Genomic DNA, 19,682 nt, shown 5'->3' on the forward strand with positions numbered 1-19,682 from the left:
GTCATACTTGAGTACAAGTAAAGATACCTTAATAGAAAATGACTCAAGAAAAAGTGAAAGTCACCCAGTAAAATACTACTTGAGTAAAAGTCTAAAAGTATTTGGTTTTAAATATATTTAAGTATCAAAAGTAAATGGAATTGCTAAAATGTACTTAAGTATCAAAAGTAAAAATAATTTCAAATTCCTTATATTAAGCAAACCAGACGGCACAATTTTCTTTTTTTCTTTTTTATTGACGCATAGCCACAGGCACACTCCAACTAATTTACAAACAAAGAAATTGTGTTTAGTGAGTCTGCCAGATCCAGTAGGGATGACCAGGGATTTTCTCTTGATAAGTGTGAGAATTGGACCATTTTCCTGTCAAAATGTAACGAGTACTTTTGGGTGTCAGGGAAAATGTATGGAGTAAAAAGTACATTATTTTCTTTACGAATGTAGTGAAGTAAAAGTTGGCAAAAATATAAATAGTAAAGATAATACCCCAAAATACTACTTAAGTATTACTTTCAAGTATTTTTACTTAAGTACTTTACACCACTGCTGAATTGTAATGACGCTGTCGGTGTGATCGAGGCGTTACAGCGCCAATTCAAGAATTTTGGTTAGAAGGAGAAAGATAGAATAAAACGGGAGACAACAAATTGCTCGTTTGTTGCATTGTTGCCATTCTCTACAGCAGATATCCCAGGGTATCTGCAGCTTCCATTAAGTTTCATTTATGACCATTTTAATGCCACTTGGAATGCCATTTAATAGCAATTTTGAGGCCTGTGCGCACCACACACCTGCAAATTTTACCCTCGGGAAATGAGCCCATGTTGGCAAAAAGGAATATTTTTAAGGATGGCTCTTTCAAAGGCTATAGCCTACATGGCTCATATTATCAGGCAGGTGTGCCATTTTAGCAATGAGCATTCTCCTGTAGCCTAACGGACGTAGTAGCATAGTGGCTAGGCTACAGAAAACTGTAGCATGGGTTGCCCATCTGCATTTGTTTAGGCTACTCCAACGGGCTAATCATTGGCTAGATCACAAACTCTAAGCGTCCAGAATTTTGGCTTTGATACCAATACCAACTATAATCATACTCAATACCATAACAATACCACTGTGAAAAAAATGCCCTAAAGTAAAACATACAACGCTGTTACTGTATAAAAACACGTGGTCAACTCGCCATCTGGAGAGGTAGGCCACAGGGTGTGCATGCTTTTCAATCAGCACTGCCACATCAGCTTAACAAGGTCCTGGTGAGCAGCTGATTTGTAGGATCTGTTGTTTCCATTGATCATCATTGAGATGTTTCTACAACTTGATTGGAGTCCACCTGTGCTCAATTCAATTGATTGGACATGATTTGGAAAGGCACACACCTGTCTATATAAGATCCCACAGTTGACAGTGCATGTCAGAGCAAAAACCAAGACATGAGGTCGAAGGAATTGTCCGTAGAGCTCCGAGACAGGATTGTGTCGAGGCACACATCTAGGGAAGGGTACAGTGAACCCTGATACTGGGAGTGCTGGCTTCTTATCCAACCCTGCATAACACACCAGAGTCCGCTTATCAAGAACCTAATTTTTGTTTTACAATATGGTGTGTTTGAGCAGGGCTGGAGCAAAAGCCTGCACACCCGATAGGGTTGTGCCACCCTGCAACATTGCAAATACAACCAAATACTTTTTATGCCTTTATAAAATAATTCCCTCATTCAATAAACCAGGGATCAAATGCCTAAGGTGGGTGAGATASMWAWMKAWRAWSWTYWTMKWTWKSTAAGGTTAAAATATTCCGTGTACAGTATAAGAGTTACTTGTCAATTAGGCTATTCTAAGATCATTTCTAAACTTGGTCAAAAATACATGGCTAGTATTGAATAGAGGATAATCCTAGACAATTTTGAGCGCTTGAGACACGGTTTTACAACCGGAGCATGCAACTGCGCACATTGCATTTTGTAGCTCTGTGTCTCTGCTTTTATCCAATGTAAAAAACACAATTTCAAATTTTGCTACATAAGTCCGAATCAAGGCGGTCGGTCACATTTTACCTGCTGCACAATTGTGTCTCCTCTCACTCTCCTCTGGCAACGGCCCACACGCAAGTGATGCACACACCATAACTTTTCCAGGATTTTCATTGCTGACCAAAAATGTGCTATAACTGGGCAAATAACTCAAAAGCAATTATTATCAACAAATGTGCAAACCAGGCTCACTTTGATCTCAAAAAACACATCTCGCGACTGCATGATTGAAAGACCACTCGCGCCTGTCAATGCAGGCCTACAATTATTATACTCTGACGCGCTCTACAGAGATTGGGAGGACAGTACGCAAAACATTGCGTCGGAGGGACACTGATTCAATTCTGATTGGATTGGCCTGATTTTTTGCGGGATCCATTCAGACAACTTAAATCTATATACTGCACGTCCAATAATTTTGTTGTTGAGCCCTGGCCTCAAGTATTATTTGATGTTTTTTTCTTTTTTTGTAACAATTAAGCAGCGGCACAATGTAATGGAAACCCTGTAGTCATCGCAATCGCATTTTTTAAGACCTTTGAAAATTGAATTCAAGACATTTTAAGACTTAAGGCCTTTAAATCAGATAAACTAAAGTAAGACTTTTTAAGGACACCCCATATCCGCATCTAAGTGTGTGTGTGTGTGTGTGTGTGTGTGTGTCAGTGTTTCACAGCAGTAATGAGTGGTGTGTGTAAACTGGGCTAAGAGTGGAGTGAGATGAGAAAATGAAAGCTTTCATTAACGATTCTCCCTGGTAAATAAGGCTTTACAAAAGAGCCTAGAGAGAAAAAGGTTAACAACCACGGCTCTTATCGAACGTCTAAGGTAGACAGTTGAGTGTGCCATATCACTAAACACACCTATTCACCCCATCATCATCACTAACAGCCTAGACACATTACGATTAGACTCAACAACGTCAGTTATTACATGGACCTTCAAAACAGGAAAAAACATTTTCTCTCTCTGCCAAAGCACGTTCCAAAATAATACAAATATTTCAAATGTCACTACGTGCAAATAGTTAAGTACAAGAGGGAAAATAAATAATCATAAAAATGGGTTGTATTTACAATGGTGTTGGTTCTTCACTTCTGTGATGGAATATCAAAATTGGGTTTGTCATCTTACATGAAACTTGGTATAGAGGAGACCCTCTAGGTTACAGAGACCTGGTAGTCCCATCAATCAAACTACCAGGTGTGAAACAGGGAAGAGACTCAGGGGTATGCTAATTTGGTAAGAGCAGACCTAACTCACTCCAGTATATTAATCAAAACAGGAACATTTTACATTTGGCTAGAAATTCAAAAGGAAATTATTTAGACAGAGAAACATTTCCTTATGTGTTCCACCTACAGTTGAAATTGGAAGTTTACATACACTTAGGTTGGAGTCATTAAAACTTGTTTCTCAACCACTCCACAAATGTCTTGTTAACAAACTATAGTTTTGGCAAGTCGGTTAGGACATCTACTTTGTGCATGACACAAGTCATTTTTCCAACAATTGTTTACAGACAGACAGTGGGTCAGACGTTTACATACACTAAGTTGACTGTGCCTTTAAACAGCTTGGAAAATTCCAGAAAATGATGTCATGGCTTTAGAAGCTTCTGATAGGCTAATTGACATCATTTGAGTCAATTGGAGGTGTACCTGTGGATGTATTTCAAGGCCTACCTTCAAACTCAGTACCTCTTTGCTTGACATCATGGGAAAATCAAAAGAAATCAGCCAAGACCACAGAAAAACAATTGTAGACCTCCACAAGTCTGGTTCACCCTTGGGAGCAATTTCCAAATGCCTGAAGGTACCASGTTCATCTGTACAAACAATAGCATGCAAATATAAACACCATGGGACCGCTCAGGAAGGAGACGCGTTCTGTCTCCTAGAGATTAACTTACTTTGGTGCGAAAAGTGCAAATCAATCCCAAAACAACAACAAAGGACCTTGTGAAGATGCCGGAGGAAACAGATACAAACGTATCTATATCCACAGTAAAACGAGTCCTATATCGACATAACCTGAAAGGCCGCTCAGCAAGGAAGAAGCCATAAAAAAGCCAGACTACAATTTGCAACTGCACATGGGGGCAAAGATCGTACTTTTTAGAAAAATGTCCTCTGGTCTGATGAAACAAAAATAGAACTGTTTGGCCAAAATGACCATCGTTATGTTTGGAGAAAAAAGGGGGAGGCTTGCAAGCCGAAGAACACCATCCCAACCGTGAAGCACGGGGGTGGCAGCATCATGTCGTGGTGGTGCTTTGCTGCAGGAGGGAATGGTGTACTTCACAAAATAGATGGCTTCATGAGGAATGAAAATTATGTGGATATATTGAAGCAACATCTCAAGACATCAGCCAGGAAGTTGAAACTTGGTCGCAAATGGGTCTTCCAAATGGACAATGACCCCAAGCATACTTCCAAAGTTATGGCAAAATTGCTTAAGGACAAAAAAGGCCGACAAACCTGACTCAGTTACACCAGCTCTGTCAGGAGGAACGGGCCAAAATTCACCCAACTTATTGTGGGAAGCTTGTGGGAAGCTTGTGGAAGGCTACCCGAAACATTTGACCCAAGTTAAACAATTTAAAGGCAATGCTACCAAATACTAATTGAGTGTATGTAAACTTCTGACCCACTGGGGATATGATGAAAGAAATAAAAGCTGAAATAAATCATTCTCCCGACTATTATTCTGACATTTCACATTCTTAAAATAAAGTGGTGATCCTAACTGACCTAAGACAGGGAATTTTTACTAGGATTAAATGTCAGGAATTGTGAAAAACTGAGTTTAAATGTATTTGGATAAGGTGTATGTAAACTTCTGACTTCAACACTATATATCCCCCCACTAGAATCCCATACTTTCATGAAGATGGCTTCTACATCCTGGAAGGGGAAATCAATCATGTCCAGGCCCAAGGCCAGACCCAAGGAAAAAACTTTTGCAATTATGTTTGCACAGCTGAAAACTGTTGATCTGATTAAAGAAGCAATAAAACTGGCCTTCTTTAGACTAGTTGAGTATCTGGAGCATCAGCATTTGTGGGTTTTTAAACTCAACTAGTCTAAAGGCGGACAGTTTTATTGCTTCTTTAATCAGATCAACAGTTTTTAGCTGTGCAAACATAATTGCAAAAGGGTTTTCTAATGATCAATTAGCCTTTTAAAATTATAAACTTGAATTACCTGACACAACATGCCATTGGAACACAGGAGTGATGGTTGCTGATAAATGGGGCTCTGTACGCCTATGTAGATATTCATAAAAAATCTGCCGTTTCCAGATACAAAAGTCATTTACAACGTCTACACTGATTTCTGATCAATTTGAAGTTACTTTAAATGGACAAAAAATATGCTTTTCTTTTAAAAACCAGGAAATTTCTAAGTGACCCTAAACCTTTGAACGGTAGTGTATCTTGAAGAGGGTGGGACTTAAGCTGCATCCGTGTCTCACCCCACGACCCTGTGGAAAGAAATGTGTTTTTTGCCAATTTTACCCACACACTTGTTGCTCGTGTGCATGGATTTTATAATGTTGTATGCTTTTTCCCCAACACCACTTTCCTTCAAATTTGTATAGCAGACCCTCATGCCAAATTGATTCAAAAGCTTTTTTGAAATCAACAAAGCACAAGAAGACTTTGCTGTTGTTTTGGTTTGTTTGTTTGTCAAATAGGGTGTGCTAATTTGACATTTGCTCAGTACATTATCTTCACTGAGGAAATGTATGAGTCTGCTGTTAATTCTCCCTCTCCCTCCCCCTCTCCCTGTTCCCCCAAAGTGTCTGCAATTCTCACCCATGGCTGCACAAACAACAGAATTAAACAACATGCCTATTGGCCACAGTATGAAAAAGCTGCTGAGACAGATAGGCAGGCAGACCTGCCATCACCCCTGCTGTCATTCCAAGTGACCCGGCCCTTTGATGGAGTCAGATGGGAGAGCTCATTAAGTCCTTTAGGGGTGGACAGGGAAGCAAGCACTGCCTGCTGTGTTAAAACAGGCTGATTAATTCAGGTCATAGTTTAGTAATGAGGTCAGTTTTACCATTTCATGAAATGAATAAAGCCTATCTAGCCTCCACAAACAAACCTGTTGAAATATCCCTATTATGTTACAGGCTATCCAAGCAACACCTCATCTCACGGTATCCCCATCACAATAATTAGCACTATAGTCATCCTACTCCTCTCAAAAATCACATTCTCTCTTGTTAGGATTGTCTTCTGAAACGGCCAATTCTTACTCTGAGGATTCTGTAACCACGGTAACCCGCTGTGTCCCTCTCGGAGGTTGTGGCTGGAACCGGGCCCACCCGTAGCTCTGCTGAGGGCCTGCCTCCTCACCAGGAGTCCTGCAGAGCTGAGAGCCTTGGTATTTCAGAACATAAGGATGTTTGTTATAGACCTAATGGCCACACCTGCCACGTATGACTATATGCTAGAGAGAGAGATGTATACATTTCATTTTTAATATGACAACTAGGCTAACAAAGCAAGTTATGCTTGTTTCATTCAGATGTTACTTATTCATCTTTATCTTTAGGTTCCGTGGTTGCCAACCTTGGGTTATTTACTCCTGCTAATTTAATATTGAATTGTTTTTGTGTGTATACATTTTACTTGAAACTTAAGGTGGCTTATCAAGTCTAGATTGTAAATATCCTGAAATCCTATCCTGAAAACACTAAACTGGACAATTAAACCAACTTCATCAACCTGCTTCAGTATCCCAGAGCTACTCACTGACATTCTTAGGAAGTTTTCAAAAGATGCGGACACCCATAACTTTGGACTTGCCAGAGGATGCCGGAGAAGTCGCCGGAGAAGTCGCCGGAGAAGACGCCGGAGAAGACGCCGGAGAAGACGCCGGAGAGGGAAGCGAGCAGGTCGTAACTCCCGGGATATTCAAACTAGTGTTGGAAATAAACTCTCCTCTGAGTGCCCATGAACTTTAAACAATGCACTCCAGCAAAACTTAATTCACATCCAGACCACCACCCACAAGAAACCAGGACAATTTACCAAGCTAACACCCCCCCCCCCCCCCCCCCCCCCACCACACCCCCACGATGAGTTGCAAGCAACCTTGTTCATTAAAGTTGATATCGCTGCAATTTCTGAATCCTGGTTCTCCCAGATCACCCAGAGAACGCACTCAGAATCATAAACAAGAGCCAAAAAAAACAGAAGCGAGAGCATCGTCCTGTCAGACAATCTAGCCTGGACAGTGGAAAGTTGATCACAACCCAGTCCTGGCAAGAAGTATAGAACACACCTTATGCGACATTCAAGACTACTGCCTTCTATAGCACATTGACCTCTGTGTGTAACGATCACGTCCCTGTCCTAACTGTGAATATGCACCCTACTGACAGACCGTGGACGACAGCTGATATCGAGAACATGACCACTCGTCGTCAAAAGGAATATAGGCATGGAAAGAATTCTACACTTTCCAGATTCTACAGGAACAAAGTTCAAAAAGACATTCTAACCAGACTGCTCATCTTAAAAAAGAAAACCCAAAACAGTGGCACAGACAAACAGGTGGCTGGAATGAAAAAAGGACCCTCTCTAAAATCAATATTACTGGCTATGGTCAAAACAACAAAGTTGGAATAGCAAATTAAATTAAAACAACCGGATCACTCAGGTCAGCCAATCACTAACCGCCGTAGACACAACAACTCTATCAGCCTTCCTCCCTATCCCGCAGCCTCTCCCGGAACTCAAACCCAGGGAGGTGTATGACAAGCCGCGTGTGGTAAAAATCAACAAAGCCCCCAGCCCCGACGGCGTGCCACAGCGGATCCTATAAGAATTTGCATGCAACGTCTGTGACATCCTCAATTCTTCATTCCCGCAAGGTGAATTCCCCTCCCAGTGGAAAGAAGCCACGGTCCTGCCCATCCCCAAGACCCACCCTCCGTCAGTCAACTAGCTACGGCCAATATCCCGGACACCACAACTACCAAAATTGCTGAGGCTTCGCTGCCACCAGGATGAAGGAAGACATAACACCCAACATAGACCCCAGACACTTTGGAAGCAGACCAGAAAGATCATCTTCCCACACACTTGTTACCCTCCTGGACTGTTTATACAAGCCATCAGACATCCCATCCCCCATAACCACCCTCACTTTTCCAAGGCATTTGACAAAAAAATCAAATAATAAATAAATTCAAATCAATTATAAATCAACCACACCGTCACCATTGAATGCCTAATCCAACTGGGTGTCAGACCTGCCCTCAAAGCAGCCAACAACAGGTACGCTACCAAGACAGCCTCAGACTGGCGGGCGGTGTGGCTCAAGGAACGCCCCTCTCATCTTCCTTGCGGTCATAGACAGTGCAGCCCGGGATGTTGACAATAGGTGGCAATATGTTGACGATCTAAATCTGGTGCACACGTGTACAACAGGAAACATCAGCACACCGCCGCAGCAGCAGGCCCTGAACAACTTTGACACGTGGGGTCATGTAAGCAGAATGTTACTGAACCCTGCCTCTCCGGATCGAGGGCCAGAATCTCAAAGTGTGTGATAGTGGGAATATTTTAGGGGTAATTGTACAGGAGGACTTGCAATGAGGTGAGCAGGTTGTTACTATGGTAACCAAGAGCAACATACAACTTTTCTCATTCGCTGCCTAAAAAAGGTTTGATTTGTCACAGGAAGACCGGATGAGCATTTACACCGGCTATACGCCCCACCCTGGATAATTCCGCTCCTGCATGGCACAGCTCACTGACCCAGACCCAGTCTGATGACCTGGAGCATATTCAGAAGAGAGCATGCCGCACCCTCCTAGGAGAATAATCCAGTTATATTGAGGCACTTCAGAGCCTGTCCCTACCCTGGCTGCATGAAAGACCAGACACAACTCTGCATTGAATTCGCTGTCAGCCTCCTAAAATCTCAATTCAGAGACTGGCTACCCCCTGACTCGAATCAAAGCGACAGGCAAGGACATCGCAGCCAAAACAAACTGACCATGACAAAGTGTAGAACTGAACGGTACATGAAGTCACCAATCCCACATTTCTGCTCATTGATTAATGAGTCACTTTAAGACTACAGGACATTATAGATTGACATTTGTTTTACTCTTATTTTTTTTATTGTGTTGCTCTTATCCATTAATATGTTGTATGCTCATGGATTTCAGTTTGTATTGACTGCTAGGAGTGTAAAAAGTTTAATTAAAAAGTTGGTTAAGATCTCAATTCTCCTTTCAAATAAATGACCAGATAAATGTGTTGCAAGAGAAAGGAGAAGCTTTCAGTGGTCTCTAGGTGTAGTCATGGGTATTCATCAAAAACTGGGGTATAAATATTCTGAAAGGCAACACTGACGGTGGTCAACAGGGTGCTATCGTAAATACGGGCAACAATGACTTGGCCTAAACATTCTGACCATTCATTTCAAAAGAGACAGGCACCCGAGAGACGGCAAACATGGAAGATGTAATCTGTTTGAGGGGCTGAACATGTTGGCATTGTTACACTCAGCCCTTTGCTGTGGATGGGAACTAATGTTATCTCCCATGATGCAACACTCCCATTATGAGGGGCAAAATCCTGTGACCCGATTTGTAACTTGTGCACAGCTGTGGTTGCCATGGATACCACTCGACGTGGGGTAATTAGTGTGCTTATTGCACAGGTGTGATAAGAAGCTAACATCATAGAAACTCCAGTCAACCCAGCTACCTGGCTGGATAGCTTAATCAAGTCTAGAAGGATGTTCTTTTAGAGAGGTGAGGTGTGCAGAGGTGAGCAGATGTGCAATGCACAAAATAGCCTGAGAAAAAGATGCAGGCCTAGCTATTGTTTGACCAGGCCCAGTTAAGTCAGTAGCATCTCCCTGACAAAGAGCTTGCCTTCAGATACTGAGATACTGTGCCTGGTCCTATGACACTTAATCCTGCAACAGCTTGCTCCACCGTCACCCAACCTCCTGACGTTTGTTTCTCCTTATCCTAGAGACGCTGCTGGCACGCAAAAGACCGGGACTAGGGAAACTGTAGCTTTGATAGGGGAGAGAAAGCGAGAGAGATAGATGCAAAGAGTTCCAGGAACAGGGCAGCGCTTATCACCAGGTTGAAGGGGTTCAGTAGGGGGTTGACAGACTCGGATGCTGCTGCTAGGCTAGCACTGCCTTCTCTAGTGTTCTGCTCTTGCCTCTCTCATTCAGGGCCCAGTGTTTGCTTAGGAGCCAGTAAAGGTGACACCAGCAGCTGTCCAAACAGCCCGGTCCGACCCCCAATGGGGGCACCCTGGCCCCCCGCCAAGACCCCCACATCTCCCCCTCCCCATTTCTACACTGCTCTGTCCTCCCGCTGTCCACACTGGGGAAACCAGAGGAAGAGGAGCAGGAGGAGAAGGTAGAGGAGGAGGTAGAGAAAAAGGAGGAGGAGCAGGAGGGGGGAAGGAGAAGATGGTGAGGACCACTGTAATGATTTGTGATTATGTCTAATCACTGTGGAAGAATATGGGTTGTTAGGGTGAAGTTTAACAAATAGCAATTTGGGCTCATTGCAACATCCTACTTACATTTTTGATAAATTGATCAGTGGTACTCCCACTGAGCTAGTGCAGAACAGAAACCACTGTATTTAACAGCATCATATAACCTAATTTCCCATCTAAATGGGAGCATCCACTGCCATGTAAAAAATAGGTTGTTGTGACTTGGTGAAGCAGAAAACCTGTAATTGCCTGAGTGATTACACTTAACGGGCTTCAAACCAGTCTCTCACGGCACTACTGTCTGGAAGGACCAGGCCAGCAAATTGTGGCTTATAACTTACCCTCTCTCCCTCCATCCCTTATCCTGTACCGCCTATACCACATTTCCAACAGGTAGCCCTAAATTACCTGTGGTTTATGCACAATTTAAACAATGTATTGAGGCCAACTTTTTAGGCTATTGTGTTTGGCATGGCATGTCAGAGTGCTATGTATGTGTGAAGAAATTTCCTCTCCGGGAGGCTGCAGCAGCAGCAGGACTCACCAGAGCAGGCATCATGAGGTCAGCCAGGTACACGAAGGCCGCTCCCAGGGCGAAGCCCACCGCCACGGGGACGAACGCAAATGAGCCGTACTTCCCCGAATCCTCCGCCATGTCTATGGCCGGAGCCAGCAACGACCAATAGGACGCCGCCAACATCACCTGAGGGAGAAGCAAAAAGGAAGCCACAGTTAGTGGGAATTATTATCTGCTGTGTTCAGAGAGCCAGGCTTCAACTCCGAGTGGGGGCGTTCAGTTGGCGTCAAAACACCCCAAAACAGAAAGACGATAGAAACAGTCCTCGGGGGATCTCACTTTTTTGGAACGGGGATGTTGTGGAATGTTTCCCTCAGAAACATTTGGAATGAGGGCATGAATTGAATGCAGTAACACAAATAACGAAAGAGGGCAGAGGGCAAAAAAGAAACAATGCCTTCAAAATTGAAAAAAGGCCTGAAGAAATCTTGCTAAAAAGATAAGACTTTCCAGGTCTGCAACTGTGACTCAGTGGACAGTTTCCTTTGAGGGATGAATTTTGAGTGGACAGTAACTGGAGGGGAAGCACAATTCTCCTAGACCTCGTCACTGGAGATGTCTCAGTTTACCCATGGAAGATTTGATTTCACACACACACACCCACCCACACCCAGCCCACCCACCCAATAGTCGTCTGGGATACGTCACACACAATCCCTATATGGCTTGGCACTTTCCACAGTACACAGGGGCTGGATGATTGAATAATGCATACACATGTCTGGGGTTTCGGCCCTCGCTCCTCCTGAGCCATCGGGGAGTGTGAGTGTGTACACCGTAATGTTCAGTTCAAAGGGAACCTCCACAAAGGCCGCCAGCCTCAGAGCATCCAACACACTACTTCCCAATAGCGTGATCAAAGACTCTTCCACCAGAGGAGTGTGAGTTGATGTTGAGTTTCGGTCTCACCGACGGCATTATCCCAGCCCCTCTGTGAACAAAAATAATAGCATTGGATAACACCCATTGCAAAAACAGGATTGGTCACCAGCCGACTCGCTTCAGGCAACGAATTAAGACCTAATTCTGAGTCATCGATACGACTTGTTTGTTCATAGTGCCGCCGGTACCGGCAGTGGGCTCAAATAATGTCCATATTTAAACACTGTTCGCAGGCAAGGACATTGCAGTGGTCCTATAAAACACACATCCCATCATGCACTTCTCTGCCTAATGAGGTGAGGCTTATGGGTCGATTAGAGGTTCGTGATCATGTGAATTACCCTCAATCTGGAACAATTAGCATTTACATACTAGAACACACGACACAGCTGCACTAGTGAGAAAAGGCAAATCAATCCCTTGTGTGGAGCTCACTAATGCACTGACTGCACATGTACAGTATGGTGAAGGCTGACAACCAACCATGGTATGATTCATATCATCTGACTTCATTCACCCCACTAGCAGCTACCAAAATAACTCTTAACACTTAGTATTGTCATTCCATGTGCATTGCCCTTCGTACATATTTAGACAGTGAAGCTAACATTTTACATTTGTCTCTTTACTCCAGCATTTTTGAATTTGAGGTCAAATGTTTCATATGAAGCGACAGTTTAGAATGTCACTTTATTTTAGGGTATTTCATACATTTCTATTCATACATTTTATTTTTTACCGTTTAAGAAATGTACTTTAAATATCTAGTCCCCCCATTTTGGGGCGGCAGGTAGCCTAGTGGTTAGAGCGTTACCTTGGGATCGAATCCCAGAAGTGACAAGGTAAAAATCTGTCGTTCTGCCCCTGAACAAGGCAGTTAACCCATTGTTTCCCAGTTGGCAGTCGTTGTAAATAAGAATTTGTTCTTAACTGACCTTCCTAGTTAAATAAAAGGTATAAAAAAATTATAATGTCATAAGTATTTGGACAAAATTCAAGTCGTCAAAAGTTTAGTATTTGATCCCATATTCCTAACACCCAATGACTACATCAAGCTAATTGCGGAGGGGGATATTTTAAGATAGTCTTTGAAGAGATAGGGTTTCAGGTGCATTCGGAAGATGGGCAGGGACTCTGCGATTCTAGCTTCAGGGGGAAGCTGGTTCCACCATTTGGGTGGCAGAACTGAGAAGAGCTTGAACTGGACTGAGTGGGAGGTTCAAGAGACCAGAAGGTGGCAGAACGGAGTGCTCGGGTTGGGGTGTAGGGATTGAGCAAAGCCTGAAGGTAGGGAGGGGCAGTTCCCCTTGCTGTTCCGTAGGTAATCACCATGGTCTTGTAGTGGATGCGAGCTGTGTGTGGAGTAAAGGTGGTCTAGAGTTTTTTTTGCCTCTGGTTGCACATTTAACATGCTGGTAGAAATTTGGTAAAACAGATTTAGGTTCCTTACATTAAAATCCCCGGTCACTAGGAGCGCCGCCTCTGGGTGAGCGTTTTCCTGTTTGCTTATGGCAGAATACAGCTCATTGAGTGCAGTCTTAGTGTCAGCGTCGGTCTGTGGTGGTATGTAGACAGCTTTGAAAAATACAGATGAAAACGCTCTAGGTAGAGTGTGGTCTAAAGCTTATCATGAGATACTCTACATCTGACGAGCAAAACTGTCACGGCCGTCGTAAGGAGACCAAGGCGCAGCGTGATAAGCGTACATTCTTCTTTATTATAATTATGAACACTGAACAAAACAACAAAAACGAACCGTGAAGCTATATAAAGAGTGCTGAACAGGCAACTACACATAGACAAGAACCCACAAAACCAAAAGGGAAAATGGCAACCTAAATATGATCCCCAATCAAAGACAACGATAAACAGCTGCCTCTGATTGGGAACCAATTCAGGCCACCATAGACCTAGACATACCAAAACTCCTAGATATACAAAAAACCCTAGACAATACAAAAAACAAGCATACCCACCCTCGTCACACCCTGACCTAACCAAAATAATAAAGAAAACATAGATAACTAAGGTCAGGGCGTGACAAAAACCTTGAGACTTCCTTAGATATCGTGCACCAGCTGTTGTTTACATTATTGCATAGTCCGCCCCCTGAATAGTACAGTATAGTCCGCCCCCTGAATATTGCATAGTCCGCCCCCTGAATTAGTACAGTATAGTCCGCCCCTGAATAGTAATAGTATAGTCCGCTCCTGAATATTGCATAGTCCGCCCCCTGATATATAGTATAGTCCGCCCCCTGAATATTGCATAGTCCGCCCCCTGAATAGTACAGTATAGTCCGCCCCCTGAATAGTATAGTATAGTCCTCCCCCTGAATAGTATAGTATAGTCCGCCCCCTGAATATTGCATAGTCCGCCCCCTGAATTCTCACAAGGCTCGTTAAAGGAAGAAAAGAAAAAAAGCTAATCAGTAATCGCTGTTCTGATGTCCAGAAGTTATTTTCGGTCATAAGAGACGGTAGCAGCAACATTATGTACATAATAAGTTTCAAACAACGCAAAGTGTACCTTGTGTGCGAGCGGTTCGCTGATGTGCACACAACGCCGTACATCTGGTCTGTGGTTGAGGCCGGTTGTACGTACTGTTAAATTCTCTAAAACAACGTTGGGAGTGACTTATGGTAGAGAAATTAACATTAAATTCTCTGGTGGACATTCAACAGCTCTGGTGGACATTCCTGCAGTCAGCATGGCAATTGAACGCTCCCTCAACACGTGAGACATCTGTGGCATTGGGTTGAGACAAAACTGCACATTTTAGAGAGGCATTTTATTGTCCCCAGCACAAGGTACACTTCTGTAATGATCATGCGGTTTAATCAGCTACTTGATATGCCACATCTGTCAGGTGGATGTATTATATTGACAAAGGAGAAATGCTCACGAACAGGGATGTAAACAGATTTGCACACAAAATCTGAGAAAGAAGCTTTTGGTGCATTTGGAAACTTCTGGGATCTTTTATTTCAGCTCATAAAACATGGGACCAACACTTTATATGTTCAGTTTATATTTTTGTTCAGTATAATTTGTTGTTATTATATCCATAATAATTCATAGGAATAGCGTTGGGTGTTGTGCAATAGTCTATCCTACACAATTGCGCACAGTAGAGTCTGTGTCCAATCCGAGGCACAAAAACATATGGAAAACAAGCTCAATACCTTGATGCTTCCTCTGTTAAATCTAACGAGACCCTGCTGTAAATCAAGCAGATAAGATGATCAACATCAATTCGCAAGGGATATTAAATCCAACCACAATTGTCTTCACCAGCGTAACGAATGAGACAAACTATTCTCGACATTTCACCTTTTTCCCAGCACTTGGGCTGTTGTTGAATCGCATGCACTAGCACAACAGCTGTTCGTCACTTGACTGTCATTCAGAAAATTCAGAAGATGTGTGAAAATATCACCAAATGCACATTCAACAAGTATCAAGGTAAGGTGACTCTTTCGGTTAAAACCATTCGATTTCTGCAATCACATACATTTTGGGGGATTTGTGTGCCTATGAAAACTGTTTTCACCCCGTAACATAAGGAGACACAAAATGTTACATAGTTACACTGCTTTTCTGTGATCTCTATACAAAAAAACTGTCCGAGAGATAGATCCAGGATTCTTACAAGGTTCAAGTTCAATGTCTAATTGAACTAATTAATGCATAATATGTGGTAAAAAGTCAACTTACACTGGCATAAATGCAATGACAGAAAAGTAATGTTTTATGTCACACGATTTTGGACAAATCCGTTAAGACACCAACCATGAGAAAGGGTTAAACATATGTTTTCAATCAAATCGGGAATTTTCTTGAATATAGCTAAACACAGCAAAAAAAGAAACGTCCCTTTTTCAGGACCCTGTCTTTCAAAGAGAATTCGTAAAAATCTAAATAACTTCACAGATCTTCCTTTTAAAGGGTTTAAACACTGTTTCCCATTCCTGTTCAATGAACCATAAACAATTAATGAACATGCACCTGTGGAACGGTCTTTAAGACACTAACAGCTTACAGACGGTAGGCAATTAAGGTTACAGTTATGAAAACTGACTCTGACTTCTACTGACTCTGAAAAACACCAAAAGAAAGATGCCCAGGGTCCCTGCTCATCTGCGTGAACGTGCCTTAGGCATGCTGCAAGGAGGCATGAGGACTGCAGGTGGCCAGGGCAATAAATTTCAATGTCGGTACTGTGAGACGCCTAAGACAGCGCTACAGGGAGACAGGACGGACAGCTGATCGTCCTCGCAGTGGCAGACCACGTGTAACAACACCTGCACAGGATCGGTACATCTGAACATCAAACCTGCGTGACAGGTACAGGACGGCAACAACTGCCCGAGTTACAACAGGAACGCACAATCCCTCCATCAGTGCTCAGTAAGCTGAGAGAGGCTGGACTGAGGGCTTGAAGGCCTGTTGTAAGGCAAGTCCTCACCAGACATCACCGGCAACAACGTCGCCTATGGGCACAAACCCACCGTCGCTGGACCAGACCAGACTGGCAAAAAGTGCTCTTCACTGATGAGTCGCGGTTTTGTCTCACCAGGGGTGATGGTCAGGCGTTACACCGAGGCCTGTACTCTGGAGCGGGATCGATTTGGAGGTGGAGGGTCCGTCGTGGTCTGGGGCGGTGTGTCACAGCATCATCTGACTGAGCTTGTCGTCATTGCAGGCAATCTCAACACTGTGCGTTACAGGGAAGACATCCTCCTCTCTCATGTGACACCCTTCCTGCAGGCTCATCTTGACATGACCCTCCAGCATGACAAAGCCACCAGCCATACTGCTCGTTCTGTCCGTGATTTCCTGCAAGACAGGAATGTCAGTGTTCTGCCATGGCTAGGGAAGAGCCCGGATCTCAATCCGATTGAGCACGTCTGGGACCTGTTGGATCAGAGGGTGAGGGCTAGGGCCATTCCTCCCAGAAACGTCCGGGAACTTGCAGGTGCCTTGGTGGAAGAGCGGGATAACACCTCACAGCAAGAACTGGCTAATCTGGTGCAGTCCATGAGGAGGAGATGTACTGCAGTACTTAATGCAGCTGGTGGCCACACCAGATACTGACTGTTACTTTTGATTTTGACCCCCCCCCCTTTTGTTCAGGGACACATTATTCCATTTCTGTTAATCACATGTCTGTGGAACTTGTTCAGTTTATTTCTCAGTTGTAGAATTTTGTTTTGTTCATACAAATATTTACACGTGTTAAGTTTGCTGAAAATAAAACGCAGTTGACAGTGAGAGGACATTTCTTCTTTTGCTGAGTTTATGTTCCACACTTATATCTTAATGCAATGATATTTTTTTTAAATGTGCAGATTATAATCAATGACTTATCAACAGATGTAACAAGTTGTCCACTGTAGGAAATCCTCACTGGTACACTAGTTTATAGAAAGACCCATTACAGCGTAAATTACTACACTGTGAACCTGTTTAAAATGCCACAAAATTGCATTTTTAGTGTTGCTGGTAACCTAACTGAAACCAGAGATTAGTGTGTGTGAACACCGCCCCCAAAAAATCTAAAGCGATTTTTATTTATCATGGTTTAAAAATTGCAGATCGGGAAAATAATATATATATATATATATATATATAAAACAACTATTGGATTAGGAGGACCAAACAAGACAGTTCATTACAAAGGGGAAAAAATCTCAGACATAGCCAGCAACAGTATCTGGTCATAATGGGAAGAAAATATTCAATCTACTGACTCATGCTTTCAATAATGGGCTGAAAATAACCCAATGAGTATCAAATAAATAAGATGGCCTTGGTTACATGGCCGCAGAGATGACAATAGTGTCTGCACAAAGAGAGACTCATTTCTGTCGTTTCAATTAACCCACTGTGGTATCGATTAACAACATTACTTCGGACTCACCTGAAAATGAACTACCTATTTGTTCCATCCAGAGAGCACCAACCCCAACCTGAACCTCAGCTAAAAAGGTGAGATTGGTTGGTCACACCTTATTTGAATGACAGTCTTACAGTCTTCAGTACTGTATCTAAACCACATGATCTTGGGTGAACTCAACTAGATGAACACTTGTAGACTGTCACACTCAACGCCAACGCTCTTTAACCACCCTAAAGACTTACTGTAATCAGACCTCCTCTCCCTCGCTTTCATATAGAGGTAGTCTAATAATCTAATTTATGACCTACAGCCCGAACACTTAACACACTGCACACCCTTTAATAAGATTAATTAAGACTTGAACAGGCTGGGGCTCTGAGCTATTGGCTGGGTTTGTCTGACATTTGCATATTCATCCAATTATTACGCATTTTTCTTTCAAATGGAGCCACCAGGTTTAAAGTTAACTTCTGGGAGACAAAAAGCCTTGATTTGTTATTGAGGACAGCCATTATTCCATCAGCGGCTGGATGCGACAGGCAAGCTTCAACAGGCAGCTCCGTCAGTCAGTCTGTCTGGGGGAGTGATTAGTTCTTCACAATATGGAGTCGTTTTTTTGTGTTACCCTGACTTCCTTCCTGCTGCATCAATTATTTAGATATTTAGTCTCGCTCTCAGGTTTTGGGGACTGAAAAAGTGAACACGTTATCGACTACCATTACCAGCAACAGAGGCTCCACTGGCAATGGCAGAGTAACCTGTAATTATGACTTGCCCAGGCATTGTTCCTCACCCTGGGTGGAGGAAAGAGTGCACATCTCCACAGTATATCTGGGGTCAATTAAATAACTCAAATAAGGTTTTAGGAACTGAACAGTGAACGCGCTCTTCATCATTGTCTTTCATCAAAAGGGGCTCCACTAACGATGATGACAAAGTCACCTGGTTGAACACAGAGATATTTTCACAATTATTATTTCAACGTGATATTCTTCCTCACCCTGGGTGGAGGAGAAATGGGGTCAATTATATGTATAAATCTGGGGTCAGTTATATTGCTCAGTCAGTTACACCATACAGCAACGAGGTCTCCTTGTCATGGAGGTCTTGGCAAGAAATATATGATTGGGTTAGAGTCACCTGTTGCTCGAGGACAGGAAGTAGTCTGAAGCGTGTAGCGGCATAATCAGTCCCATATTGGTAATATGGCTCTGGTCTCCCTGGGTCGGACATCTCGGAGGAAAATTGGCAACTCCACCTGAGCGTTTAGCTGCTAATTACAGTGCCTTAGACTTGGTCTGGAGACTAGGGAAACGTAGGCTGTACTAATTTCCCCCAAGAGATCTCGCGGCCTTATGGCTTACACACAAAAAAAGCCATCCGGGAAAATGAGCTGCGACAGTGGAGTCCTCGAGATTTTGAAGCATGGACGACCTTCCTGTACGATCCGGAGCCAAGCGTCATTTCTCTCTCAGCCTAAGGTCTCAACAAGCCTCAGGTATCAAGGTGAGAATAATGGATGCTAGTTTGAGGTTTGATACACTGATATGGTGTTGCAAAGTAGCTATGAAAATAGCTGGTGAAAATGCATATGACCAAACCTATCATGAAGATATCATTCTCTTTGAACAAATACTTATTGTGTTGTATGACTGAGCTGCATATACAGTGGGGAGAACAAGTATTTGATACACTGCCGATTTTGTAGGTTTTCCTACTTACAAAGCATGTAGAGGTCTGTAATTTTTATCATAGGTACACTTCAACTGTGAGAGACGGAATCCCGAAA

At 43.0% G+C, this 19,682-nt stretch overlaps 1 protein-coding gene across 2 annotated transcripts in view; it reads right to left on the reverse strand.

Moving 5' to 3' along the window:
• The window catches only part of LOC111977905 (zinc transporter ZIP11), a 141,914-nt gene that overhangs the window by 111,109 nt on the left and 11,123 nt on the right, over positions 1–19,682 (reverse strand). For both annotated transcript variants that reach the window (XM_024007686.2, XM_024007685.2), the window contains exon 4: positions 11,077–11,235. In XM_024007686.2, coding sequence (XP_023863454.1) covers positions 11,077–11,235 — 159 coding nt within the window. The remainder of the gene's footprint in view (positions 1–11,076; positions 11,236–19,682) is intronic.

Source organism: Salvelinus sp. IW2-2015, linkage group LG18 (genome assembly GCF_002910315.2).
Source record: "Salvelinus sp. IW2-2015 linkage group LG18, ASM291031v2, whole genome shotgun sequence".
In the NCBI taxonomy this organism is placed as follows: domain Eukaryota; kingdom Metazoa; phylum Chordata; class Actinopteri; order Salmoniformes; family Salmonidae; genus Salvelinus; species Salvelinus sp. IW2-2015.